Source organism: Drosophila nasuta, chromosome 2L (assembly GCF_023558535.2).
Source record: "Drosophila nasuta strain 15112-1781.00 chromosome 2L, ASM2355853v1, whole genome shotgun sequence".
In the NCBI taxonomy this organism is placed as follows: domain Eukaryota; kingdom Metazoa; phylum Arthropoda; class Insecta; order Diptera; family Drosophilidae; genus Drosophila; species Drosophila nasuta.
This window is the reverse complement of record NC_083455.1, coordinates 17,285,216-17,301,281: the sequence shown is the minus strand read 5'-3', so window position 1 is coordinate 17,301,281 and position 16,066 is coordinate 17,285,216. Positions and strand designations below refer to the sequence as shown.

At 37.6% G+C, this 16,066-nt stretch overlaps 3 protein-coding genes across 6 annotated transcripts in view; 2 read left to right on the top strand and 1 right to left on the bottom strand.

Moving 5' to 3' along the window:
* The first annotated feature begins 546 nt into the window (after positions 1-546).
* On the top strand, positions 547-3,122 carry LOC132799009 (uncharacterized). The gene is made up of 3 exons (XM_060811110.1): positions 547-724; positions 1,333-1,503; positions 2,804-3,122. The coding sequence occupies exons 1-3, from the start codon at positions 670-672 to the stop codon at positions 3,013-3,015; spliced, it is 438 nt and encodes a 145-aa protein (XP_060667093.1). The 5' UTR covers positions 547-669; the 3' UTR covers positions 3,016-3,122.
* A 666-nt stretch (positions 3,123-3,788) lies between these two features.
* On the bottom strand, positions 3,789-4,800 carry LOC132799011 (uncharacterized). Its single transcript, XM_060811112.1, is given in 3 exon segments — positions 3,789-4,294; positions 4,296-4,516; positions 4,598-4,800. Coding segments are annotated over 3 exon segments (468 nt in total). The 5' UTR covers positions 4,671-4,800; the 3' UTR covers positions 3,789-4,120.
* Positions 4,801-5,155: 355 nt separating this feature from the next.
* Positions 5,156-16,066, top strand: part of LOC132799004 (ring canal kelch protein) — a 59,390-nt gene continuing 48,479 nt past the window's right edge. Inside the window, exons 1-6 of one of the 4 annotated variants that reach the window (XM_060811104.1) lie at positions 5,157-5,770; positions 7,574-7,975; positions 9,076-10,314; positions 11,421-11,950; positions 12,008-13,119; positions 14,125-14,369. In XM_060811104.1, coding sequence (XP_060667087.1) covers positions 5,307-5,770; positions 7,574-7,975; positions 9,076-10,314; positions 11,421-11,950; positions 12,008-13,119; positions 14,125-14,235 — 3,858 coding nt within the window. In that variant the 5' untranslated portion in view covers positions 5,157-5,306 and the 3' untranslated portion in view covers positions 14,236-14,369. Of the gene's footprint in view, positions 5,771-7,573; positions 7,976-9,075; positions 10,315-11,420; positions 11,951-12,007; positions 13,120-14,083; positions 16,050-16,066 lie in introns of those variants that run through there. The other 3 variants (XM_060811102.1, XM_060811103.1, XM_060811105.1) reach the window with 3 other exon arrangements.

Genomic DNA, 16,066 nt, shown 5'->3' with positions numbered 1-16,066 from the left:
AGTATTCCTTGGATAAGTGAGAAGTGTAAGAGAAGTTTTAAAAACCGCTACATCTTTAAATCATTTCATTCTAAAAAGTCCATTCAACTGCAAAATGAGTCACCTCGCAGAACGTCAAATAACTGTGCCAGCTTTCAATTAAAAGCATTCCCAATAAATCTAATTAAATTAAAGAAAAGCAGAGCAAGTTCCAGACCTACAAAAAAACATACATATGTATGTAAGTACATACAAGCTACATCAAAGTACATTTGTACAGACTCAGCATAACACACCCAAAACAAAATTCCCAGAGTTCAATTCAACGGCTAGCGAAACTGACGATCAAAACAAAATAGTTTTTTCTATCTCTACAATAATTATTGTTGACGCTTCCAGTTGTTGTTGTTTTCTAAGCTTTTTGCCTGACGCTGCGAACTCGTTTTGAGTTTCACTCAAAGTCGATTTGTTTAAATAATTTACTGAGCAAAGCTTTGCGTTGGCTTGCACTCAAAACAAGAGTAGAGAAGACGCCGCCAACCAGAAGCAAATAAACAAAATTCGATTTCAGTTATTCAGCGGCAACGAAAGTGTTCAAAACATATCTCGCGTCTCCCACATTGTGTGTTCTTCGCAATAAATAAAGTATAAATAAATTCGCAAAAAGAATTTCTATATATTTTTTAAAAAATGCTGCAACAAGTGTTCGCTTCTCTGTTGATTGCCATGTGCCTCATGCACAGTGGTAAGTTTCTAGTTCTAAGTACAACACAAAATGTGAAAACTGCGCATTTAGGTCAACGATTATTATGAAAAAACTCAAAACTCAAAACCAGTTTCGATTTCCTAACATTCAAAATTTAACTTAGAGTGAATTTGATTTGAATAAAGCTGTGAAATTTAAAAAACAAAAAATAAAATAAAAGAAAACATAAAACTAGTTATTCGATTATTTCCAATAATCTTTTAAATTTTACATATACCATTTGACACATGTATTTTTGAATTAAATATACGATGACATCATTAATACGTAAAACATTTCTATATGAAAACCATTTCGGAATTGGCATGAAATTCATTTTCTGCACGTATTGCTTCCAAACAAGATATATGTATGTACATATGTGTATATAGATGTCTTTATATAAAAACTGTACTAGCTAAATAGAGGCACATGATAATTGACATTGTTGTTCCATCCGAGGGCGTTACATAATGAACGCAACGTAACAGAAGGCGGCTCAGGTAAACTGGTTGTAACTGAGCAAATGTGAGAATAATAATCTGTCAAGTGAATATACATTCTCAATGTTAAACTTGTCTAACGTGCTCTTCTTTGTTCATTTACAGCAACTGCTATCAAGTGCTATCAATGCAAATCCCTGACGGATCCCAATTGCGCCAAGGACAAGATCGAACCTTCTCTCAATGTTCGACAAGTGGATTGTGATCTCGCTCTTAAACCAGCCACCATGGAACAACTGCAACCGGTGACCAAGTGCAACAAGGTGGTCACAAGTGGTAAGTGAAAGCTAAACAAATATAGCTCGCCTCATCATTTGCAAACACAATAGAAATAGACGCCTCGAATATAAACAAATAAATTCTTTCGTGATGTCATTGCGTAGATACGTCGCATATAGGAGGCCAATGCCAATTACCATACAGAAAAGTCTTGATAGAATAACAAAAGTCATACGTGAAACTCAAACAAATTTTGTTGGATTACGCGTTGAATTTTTTGTATTTGAGGCTGCTAACTCGTTGCGAATGTAAATCATCTGACTTTTATAAAGCTTTCGTGTGGGTTTAACATTTGGTTGGTTGAACACCTCAATATAACAAAAATCTCAGCTATATGCAATACGTCAATGCAAATACGTAAACAACAATTAAAAAGAAATTGAGCTAGAATGAAATAAAGAAATCTTTGAGGCGTGCGAAAGTAATATAATACTAACTAATTAAAAACCAGATTGAAATACCAAAGTTAACGAAAGTTGAGATCATCGCAACAATTTGAGAGAATTTCGTTTAATTTTATTTGAAGATTATCAGTTGATATTTTAGTCAGTTCCTGAAAATAATAATAATTAACGGTAGACGTATATAGAGATGTAGTATTAGAACCTGTGTGTACAGAATATAAAACAAAGGATTTATGAATATAATACCCCATTAAGTTCAATGACTTTCTCAGATAGATTAACAATTAGAAATATTTGCATTATAGATATTTCCTTGGAAACATTCAAATTCTAAATAAATTAGAAAATTATCTTAGGGGATAATTGTTTAAAATGAATCTTCGCGTTTTCATTGATATGCAAATGCATCAGATTGTTAACGTATTAAAAATTAAATGTATCTCAAAGCTTTAGACATTGAAGCTTTAAACAATGCATTGAGAGAAGCTCAATGAGTTTTATTTACATGCACACATCGGAGCTTTTAAGCATGCATTTGATTGGTTGCACAAAACTGTAGCTTCAACTCATTTCACTTCCCACATCCAATTGCTTGCATTGACTAAAGCTTTTAAAGCTTCGCTGCTAATAAAGAGAAGCTTTGAACCGCTGGCTCAGTGACAAACGACGCTTGCGATCTAAATACCTGAAGTTAAAACAATTATTAGATTTCTATATGATAAGCGAAGCAAATTTATCAATTAATTGAAAAATTCAACACAATTATACAATATCCATTAATAAATTAAATCAAATTCATTCAATGTAAAATTCTATAAGTAATTTTTCTTTTGAATCAATCCCAGACTAGAGTCAATTAAAATGAATCAAATTTTTAAAATTTATTTCCTCAGATACCGCCGGCCAAATTGTGTCACGTGACTGTCACTTTGAGGTGATCGGACAGAAGGAGAACGAGTGCACAGTGTCGCACAGCCTCAAAGTGGAGAAATGCTTCACCTGCAAGGGAGACTTGTGCAACGCCTCCGAGTCTAGCGCTGCCAGCCTTGTGGCATTCAGTGCAGCTGCTTTGTTTGCTATGTTCGCCGTGCAAATGGCACTTTAATAAAAAAAAAACATTGTTCTAACTTATAATTGGTACAATTTGTGTGAAATTTAAATGTCGTAATGTTAATTGTCTTTTTTTAATAATAAACATGTAAAAGAAAATGGCGCTTGTCAAATTGTAAATGAAATTAAAAAACAAACCTTTCATATTGTTGGATATGCAAATTAGCAAAGAAAGTAGAAAGAAGGTCATCCGCTTCCTTCCAAATATTTGAATCAGTATCCACATCCATGTCGAGTAATTTGGTCTTTTCCCGAAATATTAAACAGAAGCACACGCAACACACAAAAAAAAAACGCAAAAAAAACAAATTTAAATAGGGCAACACTGGCAACACTGACGAAACGGACGAGAAGTAACGACACTTTTTCACAAGATAAAAATATATGAAAAAACGCATTAAACGTAGGCGCACAAATTGTTGTTGATAAACAAACAATGCCCACGGTACTCGACAATATTTTACACCAAAAATGTAACTGTAATAACAAATTAAAACCGTTTAAACACAAATTAAAACAAGACACCGAAGCGACGCGACACTCGCACGAACGAAAGTAGAGAAGGAAAGGATGACAAAAATGCAGCAGAACGATAACTTTCCGATCAATTGCCTCAACTTGACGAAAGCCATTAAAGTGAATAGAAAATTCAAAGTCGATAGGTTAATGAGGAATAACAAAATTGAAGTAATTATTTCGATTATTTAGTTTGCAAATCGATAGAACAAAGTAAACAATTTCGAACAATTAACAAAATTGTTAATTAAATACACAGTGGAAATTGGTTTCAATTACTTTGTCATTTATTTCGGTTTTCGCAAGAAATGTTGCGTTACAAATAAAAATTTTGTAAATGTGTTCGTTGCTTAAACTAAAAATTATGCGTAAAAAAGCTGCACACAAAAAATGGGGACAGCAAATATAAAGATGGACAATACATGTTGAGCTTAAATCGTACGGAATGTGAACTAAAAGAAGCGAGATATGTTTTTATCGAAAGATTATGAAGTCTGGACGGACATTAGTTACATAGTTTTTAAGTTTACTATTCGAAGGCACACATATTACACACATAGCATATGGAACTAATCCACTTGGGGCTATTTCCGAAGGAAATGAGCGACTAGTCCAACAACCAGTGTACCCAGACAAACGCTGAGGAAGCTGCTTTTTTGCAGCGCTGCTCCATTGCAGCCATCTTTGCTGTTACAGGTGCAATACTCCATGAAGATGTTATAGCTGCCCGTGCGCATCAAACAAAAGCGTTCATCCCCCCTCAATTCCAGGCTCTCCCATATAGGCGCAACTACGGAAGTAACGCCATTCCCCGTGCACCTTCTGACGGATCTTGCGACACATGGTTGGACGCACGCCCTTCAAATGCTCCAGTTCAGGTGCCTGATGGCAATCGGTGATGGCCAATGTGCTGTTGTCGAAGGGATCTCCGCACTTCGGATCGTTATCCGAGCGACAATCCCAGCATTTGATGGCATAAGCTGCGGGCACATGAAAAACACAATTAATTAGTTTGTTTTGTGTTTGTTTTTTTTTTCACACTACGCAATCGCAGGCTGCGCATGCGATTTACCTGTTTTGCAGCACACAGCCCAGCAATAAGGCGGCCAGCACGCATTTCTCTATTGCTTGCATTTTAGATTAGATTTATAATTAATAATTTTATATGCTGGTTTGCAAACAATAATTAACGAAAACAAAACGCGAACACCGCCCTAAAAAGTATGATGCGCTTGGGGTGACCGCAACTAAGATTGTCAAAAACTACTATTTAAAGACGCAAAATATACCAAATATACCAAGAGTAATAATTCCATAGCTGGTTACACTTGCCTGTATACAATTCAACATATAAAACTGTGTCAACAGGTTTTAACAAATAAAGTAGAATTGCTTTCACCATTTATTGTAGTGATTTCTGTAAAAATACATGTTTTTTTAATCGCTTCTCTACTTTTTATAAAAATGCACCTGCTGCGTGCTGTGGTTGCTAGGGCGACCAGTTCCTAATTTAAATTAACAGTTGAGAGTAGCGCGGTAACATTTGTATTCTTGCTGTTAGTCGAGTGCTACTGTTAGCGTGAGGAGCAATGCTGTTCAGTCTTTATTTGTTGCTCAACACATATGCACGCTGCTAACGTTGCTTAACACTGCTCGGCATCGTAGTTAAATTTTTTACTTTACATCGAGTTCAAGTTGCACAAAGTTGCTGCTGAAAAAAACTGTGAATTTTGTTAGCTCTACATTCCCAACATCGCGCGTGCTGTGTGAATGATAGCGTTGACTGCATTATTAACCAAATACACGATCGGTATTATGAGCAATCTAAGCAATGGCAATTTGCAGCAACAGAATCAACAGCAGCAACAACAGCAGCCGCAACAACAACAGCAGCAGAATGCTGAAGCGGGCGCGGGGGCGGCTGCGGGTGCAGGTCAGGAAGCAGGTGTAATAATGCCAGCACCTGGCCTGGGCATTGCAGTGGGTGTGGTGCAGCGACAGCGACTATTGATACAACAACAACAACAGCTGCAGCATCAACAGAATCCTGCCGCCGAAGGCAGTGGATTGGAACGCGGCAGCTGTTTGTTGCGCTATGCGAGCCAAAATAGCCTCGATGAGAGCTCCCAGAAGCACATACAGAGACCCAATGGCAAGGAGCGCGGCACCGTGGGACAATACACCAATGAACAGCACACTTCACGCTCCTTTGATGCCATGAACGAGATGCGCAAGTAAGTGTGAAAGAGATAGCATACTATGTGTATACACTTTTGTTTGTGTTTATTTTGGTCTTGGCAAAAATATGAAATTAATTGCTAATAATGTGAACGATGGTCAAGCAGCAGCAGCATCATCACCCTTCTCCTTCACACACATGCATTTTTTGTGCATTACGCTTTGTTTGTCCGTTTGCACACAAACATACATACAAAAGTAGACAAGTGTCGTGTGTTTGCCAGTGTGTACACACACACACACATTTATTTATATTGGTGTTAGTTTTATTTGCTTTTGTCAAGAGGCCATTCGCATTAACATTCGACTTTGTAATGCGTTTTTATGCTTTTTGATGTTGTTTTTGTTTGCTCTTCATTTTAAATTTTTGTTCGCTAATTTAACGTTTCATTTTCACATTCATATTTCTAATGTGCCCTTGAACTTGACGACAGTTTATTGTTTTGTTTTTGTGATTTTTTTTCATCCTCCTCTTTTGCGTTTTCGTTTCGTTTGAGTTGATTTTATTTATTTATTCGATCACTTCCCACTTCCGTGTTGTATCATCGAAATTGGGAACTGTCTGTGTAAATGGAAAACTACTTTGGTGGAAACTTTTTGGCGGCAAACTCGTTTCTTACCCTCATTATTGTTGCTGTAAGCCAATGCCCTAAAAGCGCTGCGCACAGTGGTCCAATTAAATTTTAACTGCATTGTTTTTGACACCATGACATTTTTTTTATTGAAAAGTTGCCTAACTTGTTTAATATGTTTTTAATTATTACGCACAATAAGCAGTCCAGTCAACTTTATTGTAAGGAATTCCATTTTTATATAATATTCAACATAATTTATTTAATCTAATTAATACGTTTGAAAATGTCAAGACAGCTTTGTTTTTAATTCTAAATTTAATAACAATATTAGCATAAACACATGTTTAGATAAATAAAGGTGTTAAAAGTTGTCGAAAAAAGGCCTCAAATGCCATCTATTATGTTGAATGCTTACAAAAAATAGATTCAAAATAATTTAATTGGAAAACAAGTTAATCTCAAACGTATATAAATAGAAATTATTGTTATAAAATAAACTTTATTATGTCCAAGATAAGATACTAAATTCATCAAAATGATGTTAAGATTTTAAAAATTTGTTTGAATTTTTTTAGTTTAAATTGCATTTAACAATATATGTATGTCAAGAAATACAGATCTTAAATAGTAAAATACTCATTGAATATTTCGCTATAACAAACTGTGATCTTGCATAACTTTACTATAAAACTCGTAGAATGAATAGAGTTCAACACATGAGTTGAATTTAAGTGCTTTGCGAATCGAATCCGGCTATCAAGTCATAATTATTGCTGAAGGTTAGATTGTGGTTTTTAAAATTATTATATAAACAAGGCTTAACCAACTAACCGATAATTAATTCTCTCAGAGATGGCAGATAACAACAATTTAAATTGTTGATGGTATTTTTATACCCGCTACCCATAGACAAGAAGGGTATTATTTGTTTTTGCTTCTCCCTCTTATGCTTCCTTAAATATACATTTTAAAATACAAATATAAAATGTCAAGTGTATGCATTCGTTTATCATAAAATTCTGCTACTTGCCTATGTAAAATACTTGTGAATTGATTAAAAGCAAATGTATGAAGTCACATTCAAATCAGTTTGCTTCACTGTTTCACTTTCTTGATTTCTTTTTCGTTGTTGTTTAGACCTTATAGAAAGTGTATGCTAAGCTTTTACTTGCTGACCTTACTCAATATGCCATACTTAATGTCTTTATCTTTTTTTTATTGCAGACAAAAACAACTTTGTGATGTCATTCTGGTGGCTGACGATGTGGAGATTCATGCCCATCGCATGGTCTTGGCTTCCTGCAGTCCCTACTTCTATGCGATGTTCACCAGCTTCGAGGAATCCCGCAAAACTCGCATCACATTGCAGAGCGTCGATGCTCGAGCTCTTGAGCTGCTGATAGATTATGTCTATACATCGAATGTGGAGGTGAATGAGGATAATGTCCAGGTGCTGTTGACAGCTGCCAATTTGCTGCAGCTCACCGATGTCCGAGATGCCTGCTGTGATTTTCTACAAACACAATTGGATGCCAGCAATTGTCTGGGAATTCGTGAATTCGCTGATCTGCATGGCTGCGTTGAGCTTTTAAACTATGCCGAGACCTACATTGAACAGCATTTCAAGTGAGTATCGCCAATCGAATAAGTATCCAATAAATTCATCAATCATTGCGATTACTTGCAATGTACTTAATTTGATTACATGTTGCTCGTTTTCGTTGCGATCTCACACCCAAAAAGATCATTAGTTATAATGACTGCAGTTATTTTTCAATTTGTTTGCTAACAAATCATTTTCTACAACGAGGGAACTTTACTATGCGTTTTTTTTTTTTAGTTTTTAGGTTTTAAAACGATTTGTTACGCTGCACTTTTTAAAAAGTTAACCGCAAATAACTTTATAATTAAGCTGCATAGTGAATAGCTTTTTTTATCATTCACTGATTAGATTTAGTTCTGTTTGTTTTCAAATGATTATAAGATATTTTCTTCTAAAGTAAAAATATTTTGACGAGAGTGCTAGAAAATTGAGTAAAGAGAAAATAACTCCCATTTAGTTTAATTTTGTCTAGACAATCTTATAATAACTTACAATTAAGTTCGTTTCAAAGAGTTTAGAGTATTGTTTTGGAAGTTATTTTTCAAAAGTTCTCAGATCATTCAAATATAAAATAATATAATGATAATAATATATAAAAAAAGAGTTGTTTATTATATCTCAAATACTTTTTAGAACCTTTAAGCCTCTTAGATATTGAGAAATAGTAACTTAAAACAAGAGTTTATAAAAAAAAAAATAAAAATAAAAAAAATACAGCTCATCATATTTTTACATTATATTTTCAAGTTTAGATTTTATTGAAAACATCTTAATAATAGAGCTTTTTAATTTTTTTTTTAAATGATGGGTTCGAAAAATAATCGAATAATAAAGTTTGAAAATATGTATCTAAAATGAGTTTCTTAAACAGAATTGTATCAGAGGAATTTCCAAGTTTTATAAGATTGCCCTGAAGTGCAGCCTCAAATTCTAGACGCCTTTTATTCGCATTTTCAAAGCCTTGAAAAGTGTATTCAACTTGTGACACATAATCAAGAACCAGCTCTAACTAACTAAAACCATATTGGATCACATGCTATATATTTATTTAGCTTATGCTAATTATAATTAATTTACTGTCACATTTCTAAAATGCTTTTTCTCTTGCTCTCTCCATACACAGTGAAGTGATACAATTTGATGAGTTTCTGAATTTGACGCACGAGCAAGTGATAAATTTAATATCGAATGATCGCATCTCGGTGCCAAACGAGGAGCGTGTCTACGAATGCGTGATCGCCTGGCTGCGCTACGATGTCCCAATGCGAGAGCACTTCACCTCGCTGCTAATGGAGCACGTGCGTCTACCCTTCCTCTCCAAGGAGTACATCACTCAGCGGGTGGACAAAGAACTGCTTCTCGAGGGCAATATTGTGTGCAAGAATCTGATAATCGAGGCGCTCACTTATCATCTGCTGCCCTCGGAGACCAAATCAGCGCGCACCGTGCCCCGCAAACCGGTTGGCATGCCCAAGATACTGCTGGTGATTGGCGGCCAGGCACCCAAGGCCATACGCTCTGTGGAGTGGTATGATTTGCGTGAGGAGAAATGGTATCAGGCCGCCGAGATGCCCAATCGTCGCTGTCGCAGCGGACTTTCGGTGCTGGGCGACAAAGTCTATGCTGTGGGCGGTTTCAATGGATCGCTGCGTGTGCGCACTGTGGATGTCTATGATCCGGCCACCGATCAGTGGGCCAACTGCAGCAACATGGAGGCTCGTCGTTCCACCTTGGGAGTCGCTGTGCTCAATGGTTGCATCTATGCTGTGGGCGGCTTTGATGGCACCACGGGATTATCGAGTGCCGAGATGTATGATCCCAAGACTGAGATATGGCGTTTCATTTCCTCCATGTCCACGCGACGCAGTTCTGTCGGTGTGGGCGTGGTCAATGGCCTGCTCTACGCTGTGGGCGGCTATGATGGTTTCTCGCGGCAATGTCTTTCGTCGGTGGAACGCTATAATCCTGAGCTCGATATCTGGACTAGCGTTGCGGATATGTCTTCGCGTCGCAGCGGTGCTGGAGTTGGCGTCTTGAATAATATACTCTATGCTGTCGGTGGTCACGATGGGCCAATGGTGCGTAAATCTGTGGAAGCCTATGACTTTGAGACGGACACTTGGCGTTCCGTTGCTGATATGTCCTATTGTCGTCGCAATGCTGGCGTTGTCGCACACGATGGACTCTTGTATGTGGTTGGAGGGGACGATGGCACCTCGAATTTGGCTTCGGTTGAGGTTTACTGCCCGGACTCGGATAGCTGGCGCATTTTGCCAGCCTTGATGACCATCGGACGCAGCTATGCGGGAGTCTGTATGATAGATAAGCCCTTGTGAATGGAAGAGCAGGGCGCATTGGCACGGTAAGTTACAAAAATTTACATTTATTGATTATAATTATATATTAACTCGGAACTTGGAACTCAATGCTGTAGCTAGAACAACTAAGGCTTGCAGTCAGTATTAATTTATATTATACTTTTAATAGAAATATATTTTGAAAAATATTCAAATCAACTGGAAGACACTTTAGGAAGTACATTTCATTAGCTAAGATTATGAAGTTTAACTATTTACTGAAAAGTTATATATACTATATATCGTTTTTAAAGAAGTATATTTTGTAAAAGATTCAAATCAACTAAACTATTTTCGAAATACTGAAAGCAGTTTATACAATTCAGAATTAATTAATACTTTAGTTCTTAAAGAAATATATTTTGTAAAGCATTCAAATTAAGCTTGGGAAACTTTTATAAATCTAATTTTAATTGCCACCTTTAGACGTAAATTCCATTTGATTTGATGCAAATTAGTCGATCAATTTGAAAGCTATTTTTATGAAATTAGGAGGGGTTTCTTATTTTTGCTGTCGGCATTGCAGATTGTTTTTGTTGACCGGATGGCATCATAATATCGTATAGCAAAGTCATGGTGTTGTATGCAAATTGTATTTACTAAACACAAATTTTCGGCGATATAATAATATTACTTAATGCGATTTCGAAAACTTGTGTTATTGCCCTATTTACCTATTAAATATTTCATATAAGGCATTCAATTTCCGAAAATTTTGTAAATATATTTAAACAAAACTTTCTATGATGAATTTAAAGACTACTAAATAAAGCTCTTGTTTGATAGACATACTATACATACTGAATCGCTTACTATATGATTATCTTCTCAGCACCTTGCACCTCTGCATACTATCTTCTTATTTTTTTTAACTCACTGTGTAGGAAATTGCTATCAGAATTTAATTGTGTTTCATGCGCCTTATTCCCAGTACTTCATTAATAATGTATAATAGAAAACAGTCGTATATGACTCGTTGTTTAGCAATTTAATTGAAGGCATCTTAACTTTGTTTTAAGAGCTACCACCTAAAATGGCAACAAACATCTTCGCTTACCTTTCACATATAACAAACATTGTTAACCTTGCTATTTTTGTGTATGTTTTGCAGGCAAGCGGCCTCGCTGGCCATAGCGCTGTTGGATGATGAGAATAGCCAGGCTGAGGGCACCATGGAGGGCGCTGTCGGTGGTGCTATTTATGGCAATATTGTGGCTGCTGCTGCAGCAACGCCGCCAACACCAGCACAGCAGCAACAACAACAACAGCAGCCAGCCAATCATCCGCATTATGAGAATATCTATGCGCCAATTGGTCAGCCGAGCAACAACAATAACAACAACAACAATCAAATTGCTGCCAATGCCCCTGCTAATGTTGAGGAAGCTCAGCAACCACCGCAACAACAACCACAACAGCAACAACAGGCTGCGGCAACTGAAGCCAATCAGCCTCAGCAACAACAGCAACAGCAAGCACAACAAGCTGCACCACCGCAACAGGCACGCATCCTGCCCATCAATAGTTATCGCAACGATTTATACGATCGCTCGTCGAGCACAGCAGGTGCTTACGATGTGCCACGTGCCGTTCGCTCCGGACTCGGCTACAGACGCAACTTTCGCATTGATATGCAGAATGGCAAGTAGTCAAAAGTAGTCTCTAATTAACAGCTTAATTAATTGCGTTTCTTTTTAGGCAATCGCTATGGCAGTGGCTTGAGATGTGCACCACTTTATGCCAGCAATCGCACCAATTGCCAGCGACAGCGCAGCTTCGATGACACCGAATCCACAGATGGTTACAATCTGCCCTATGCGAATGCCATGCGCTATGAGAACATCTACGAGCAGATACGCGATGAGCCGCTTTATCGCACCACAGCGGCTGCCGCTGCTGCTGCGGCGGGCAGTCGGGTGCCGCTCTACACGCGGCTGCATGTGTTGGGCCATGGCATTGGCCGCATCGAAAGGCATTTGAGTTCGTCGTGCGGCAACATCGATCATTATAATCTGGGCGGACATTACGCTGTGCTCGGGCACTCGCACTTTGGCACCGTGGGACACATACGCTTGAATGCAAATGGCGCCGCTGCACCGGCGAGCAACAGCAGCTGCACGGTGCCCAATTGTCAGGGTTATGTGAGCGCAGCGGCCGGAGTTGCGGGCACAAGTGCAACGGCTGCTGCCGCGGCTGCTGCAGCAGCTGCTACAGAGTACGGCAATGTCAAGGTGCCGGTGAAGAACAGCGCCTCGTCGTTCTTCAGCTGCCTGCATGGCGAGAATTCGCAGAGCATGACCAATATCTATAAGACGACAGCGGCAGCGGTCGCTGCAGCTGCTGCTGCTCATAACACGTCGCCACTCACGCCCAATGTGTCCATGGAACGTGCGGCACGCTCTGCTTCGGCGGGACCTGCTACAGCTGCAATTTCAGTGGCAGCCGCTGTAGAAGAGCAGCAAATTGCAATAGGCGAAAGTGTTGCCAACTCCACAGCTTCAGTGCGTCCAACGGGCGCCATACCCAAAGTGAAGACAGCCAGCAAGGCGACCAAAGAGTCGAGCAGCAGCAGCCACAGCAACAATGCAATAGCTGCGGCTAGCTCAAGTGGCGCAGAGAAAGCCACCACATCAGGAACAACCGCCAAAAGCGCGACTGTGGCCAAGAAAACATCAAGCAGCGCCACACGTTCAAATTCTTCAGGTGATGCTGGAAATGGCACATTGAATCGCATATCGAAATCGAGTCTGCAGTGGCTGCTAGTCAACAAGTGGCTGCCACTTTGGATAGGTCAAGGACCTGAGTGCAAGGTAGGAACACAGACTTGTTATAAATCTTATATACATATGTATACCATTTATATTTAATCTATTTTCTGCTTGCTTGTTTATTTGCATCATTTTACTTTCACTACACCTTCTTTATATATATTTGGTTAAAGCATCTGCCCATCACTCGTTTTTGTAAATAATATGCATGACAATTTAAACTATTGTTAGGCCTCTTCAACTATCTGTCTTCGTTTGATTTTAATTGATATTGATGTTTTATTTCTTACACAAATAATCATTCTTGGAGCGAACAAGATTTACTAAACTTGTAGAAAATTTGATCCCTTTTTAAAATGCTATTTTTAGATTGTCTTTCTTTTTATTTCTTTTTATTTTACACATTCTGGCATTATTGTATATTTTTGTATTTATAAAAAGTTATTTGGGCTTACTTCTCGAAGCCTAATATTTTCTAATTTTACATTAAAATTGCATCCAACAAATTTGTTGCTTTCATTAAATCACTACTTTTAGATCGCTTTTTGCTCTGCATAAGCAGTTTCCATAATTCTTGCTTTAGTCTTTTATTGGGTGTTCGTCTTTCTTTTCACAAGTTCTTTTTTATCTTCTAAGCAATGTCCCAATAATTTCTTGGTATTGTTGTATATTTTTCAATTTACAAGAAGTTTTTTTTTTTAACCCTAATATTTTCTAATTTTGGTTTAAAATTTCTTTTAACAATTTATTTCTTTTTTTAACTCACTATTTTTGGATTGCCTTTTTCTCTGCACAAACATTATCCATAAGCCTTTCTTTAATCTTTTATTGGTATTGTTCTTCATCTTCCTTTTCTTATTCACAAGTTGTTTTCTAATTGCTAAATTCACATCTGCTTTGAGTAGACTTATTTTGCTTTACAACTGAATCCACTTTGCTATCTCTGGTAATAAGATCTTATTGGGCCAAGAATTAAATAAGTTCCACTACTTTGTGCTGTCTCCAGGTGATTGACTTTAATTTTATGTTCTCGCGCGATTGCGTTAGCTGCGACACCGCTTCGGTGGCCTCCCAGATGTCCAATCCTTATGGCACGCCACGCCTGGGCTTGGGACCCTTGCCACAGGATATGATGCGCTTTCATGGCGGATGTGCTAGTGCCGGCACAATGCGACGCGATGTCAATGCCACAAATCGTCCGCTGCACAGCAATTTAAGCAGACTGCGCAGCGGTGCAGAGAAGCGACAAGCGAATAGCTCGACAGCTAGCAGCAGCTATCGCTATGAGGATCCATCGTATGAGAATGTGCATGTGCAGTGGCAGAATGGCTTTGAGTTTGGCAGATCGCGAGAGTACGATGCCAGCTACAATCATCAGCAGCAACAACAGCTGCCACTGCAGCAACGTCCGTTGTTGCAACGCGCCCGATCGGAGAGTCCCACGTTCAGCAATCAGCAGCGTCGCATGCAACGTGCTGCTGCACAAGCTCAAGCTCAAGGTACACCAAAGTCATCTTCGAAGTTGGCTGATCCCTTCAAGAACTACGAACTGAATGCAGAAAACAATAGTTTTAAGCCCAAGCAGCCAGCAGCTGAAGAGCTGGAAGGAGCTGTCGGCGGTGCAGCGGCAGAGGGTGGCGGAAGTATTGCAGAGCTGGATGTGGAACTGATGGAGCCAATGAATTTGAGTGATAACGAGACTGATACAACGACAACTACAACAACAGCAGCAGCGGCAACAACTTCAGCAGCAGCAGCAGCAACAACAACTACAGCAACTAATAACCAACAAACTGCAAACAATGCTCATGAAGCAAACGATTGAAAATTGAAGAAAACTCCTATATATTTTCCCAATTACAATTAGTTGATATCGTTCACAAATATCACGATTTTATTTTACTTAATTAATTTGTAATATAATTTAAGCTACAAACTATTTGGTATCAAAATTAGATCTCAAACGTAACAAGAAATTGGCACACACAAAAAGGAATATAATTTAAGTATGGGTAATTCTCTGGCAGAATTTGTGACGTGCGACACTAAAACATAAACTGAAACATTTTTAAAAATAAGAACAGGTATTCCTATAACTCTAGATTAACACAATATATTTAGCTAAAATTGATTTTAGAATCATTTTCTGTTTTACGATAAAATATATAAATTCCTTAATTTTTTGTGATTATCTTAAAACAGAAAAATAATTTAAAAATCATTCTTAGCTCTAGTTAAAGTGCTAATCAAGAGCTATAAGATTCGTGTTGACTCAAAATAAAAAAATGTTTCGGTAAATGTTTTTGTTCACTTTAGAAAGTGTCATTTTCGCCAAAGAATTGCCCATATGATTGTAGAATTTGATACAATGTGATTCGAGGAGATTCACCAAAGCTCGAATATTATTATAAATTCTATTACGAATACTAGAAATCTAAGATGTATGTCTTCAAAACTTCAAGTAATAAAAAGGCCATATAGAAGACGGATAAAACATGCAATACAAATGCGCCATATCATGCACATTTTATGTATAAGCCAGATGAGTAGTCTATATAGTAGAAATAGTTATCTAAGCAATACGCATTTGATATTTAATTTAGAGTTTTGTTTGTTAAACTGCCCCCTCCAAAACTTTTCACTATTGAGAGACTAGTTGTTAGTGTTTTCCTTGAGATATTGTCATTTGTTATGTGCACTCCGCTTTGTTTAAGTTTTTCTTTGCAATTCTGAAAAGAAGAAAGAGAGCAACTCTAGTTTAGGTCAATTAGTATAACAGGTATTATTTACATAAAAACAGACATACATACTTATTATATACATATAGCTATATACAACAATTATACAAAAACCCAACAAAAAATCAAAGAAAAAGAAATCATATACAATACTCCCAAAAATATACAAATATATACGATATACTGTAGTTTTAAGCATACTTACATGTATTGCGTTTAACTAATTCATAATAAAAAGAGAAAATTCAGAA

What these genes read in the sequence shown, in the direction of transcription:
- LOC132799009 (XM_060811110.1), top strand. Translation starts at nt 670, where the DNA reads ATGCTGCAACAAGTGTTCGCTTCTCTGTTGATTGCCATGTGCCTCATG. An exon ending in CATGTGCCTCATGCACAGTG is followed by an intron (nt 725 to 1,332) that starts GTAAGTTTCTAG and finishes GTTCATTTACAG; the next exon opens with CAACTGCTATCAAGTGCTAT. An exon ending in CAACAAGGTGGTCACAAGTG is followed by an intron (nt 1,504 to 2,803) that starts GTAAGTGAAAGC and finishes TTATTTCCTCAG; the next exon opens with ATACCGCCGGCCAAATTGTG.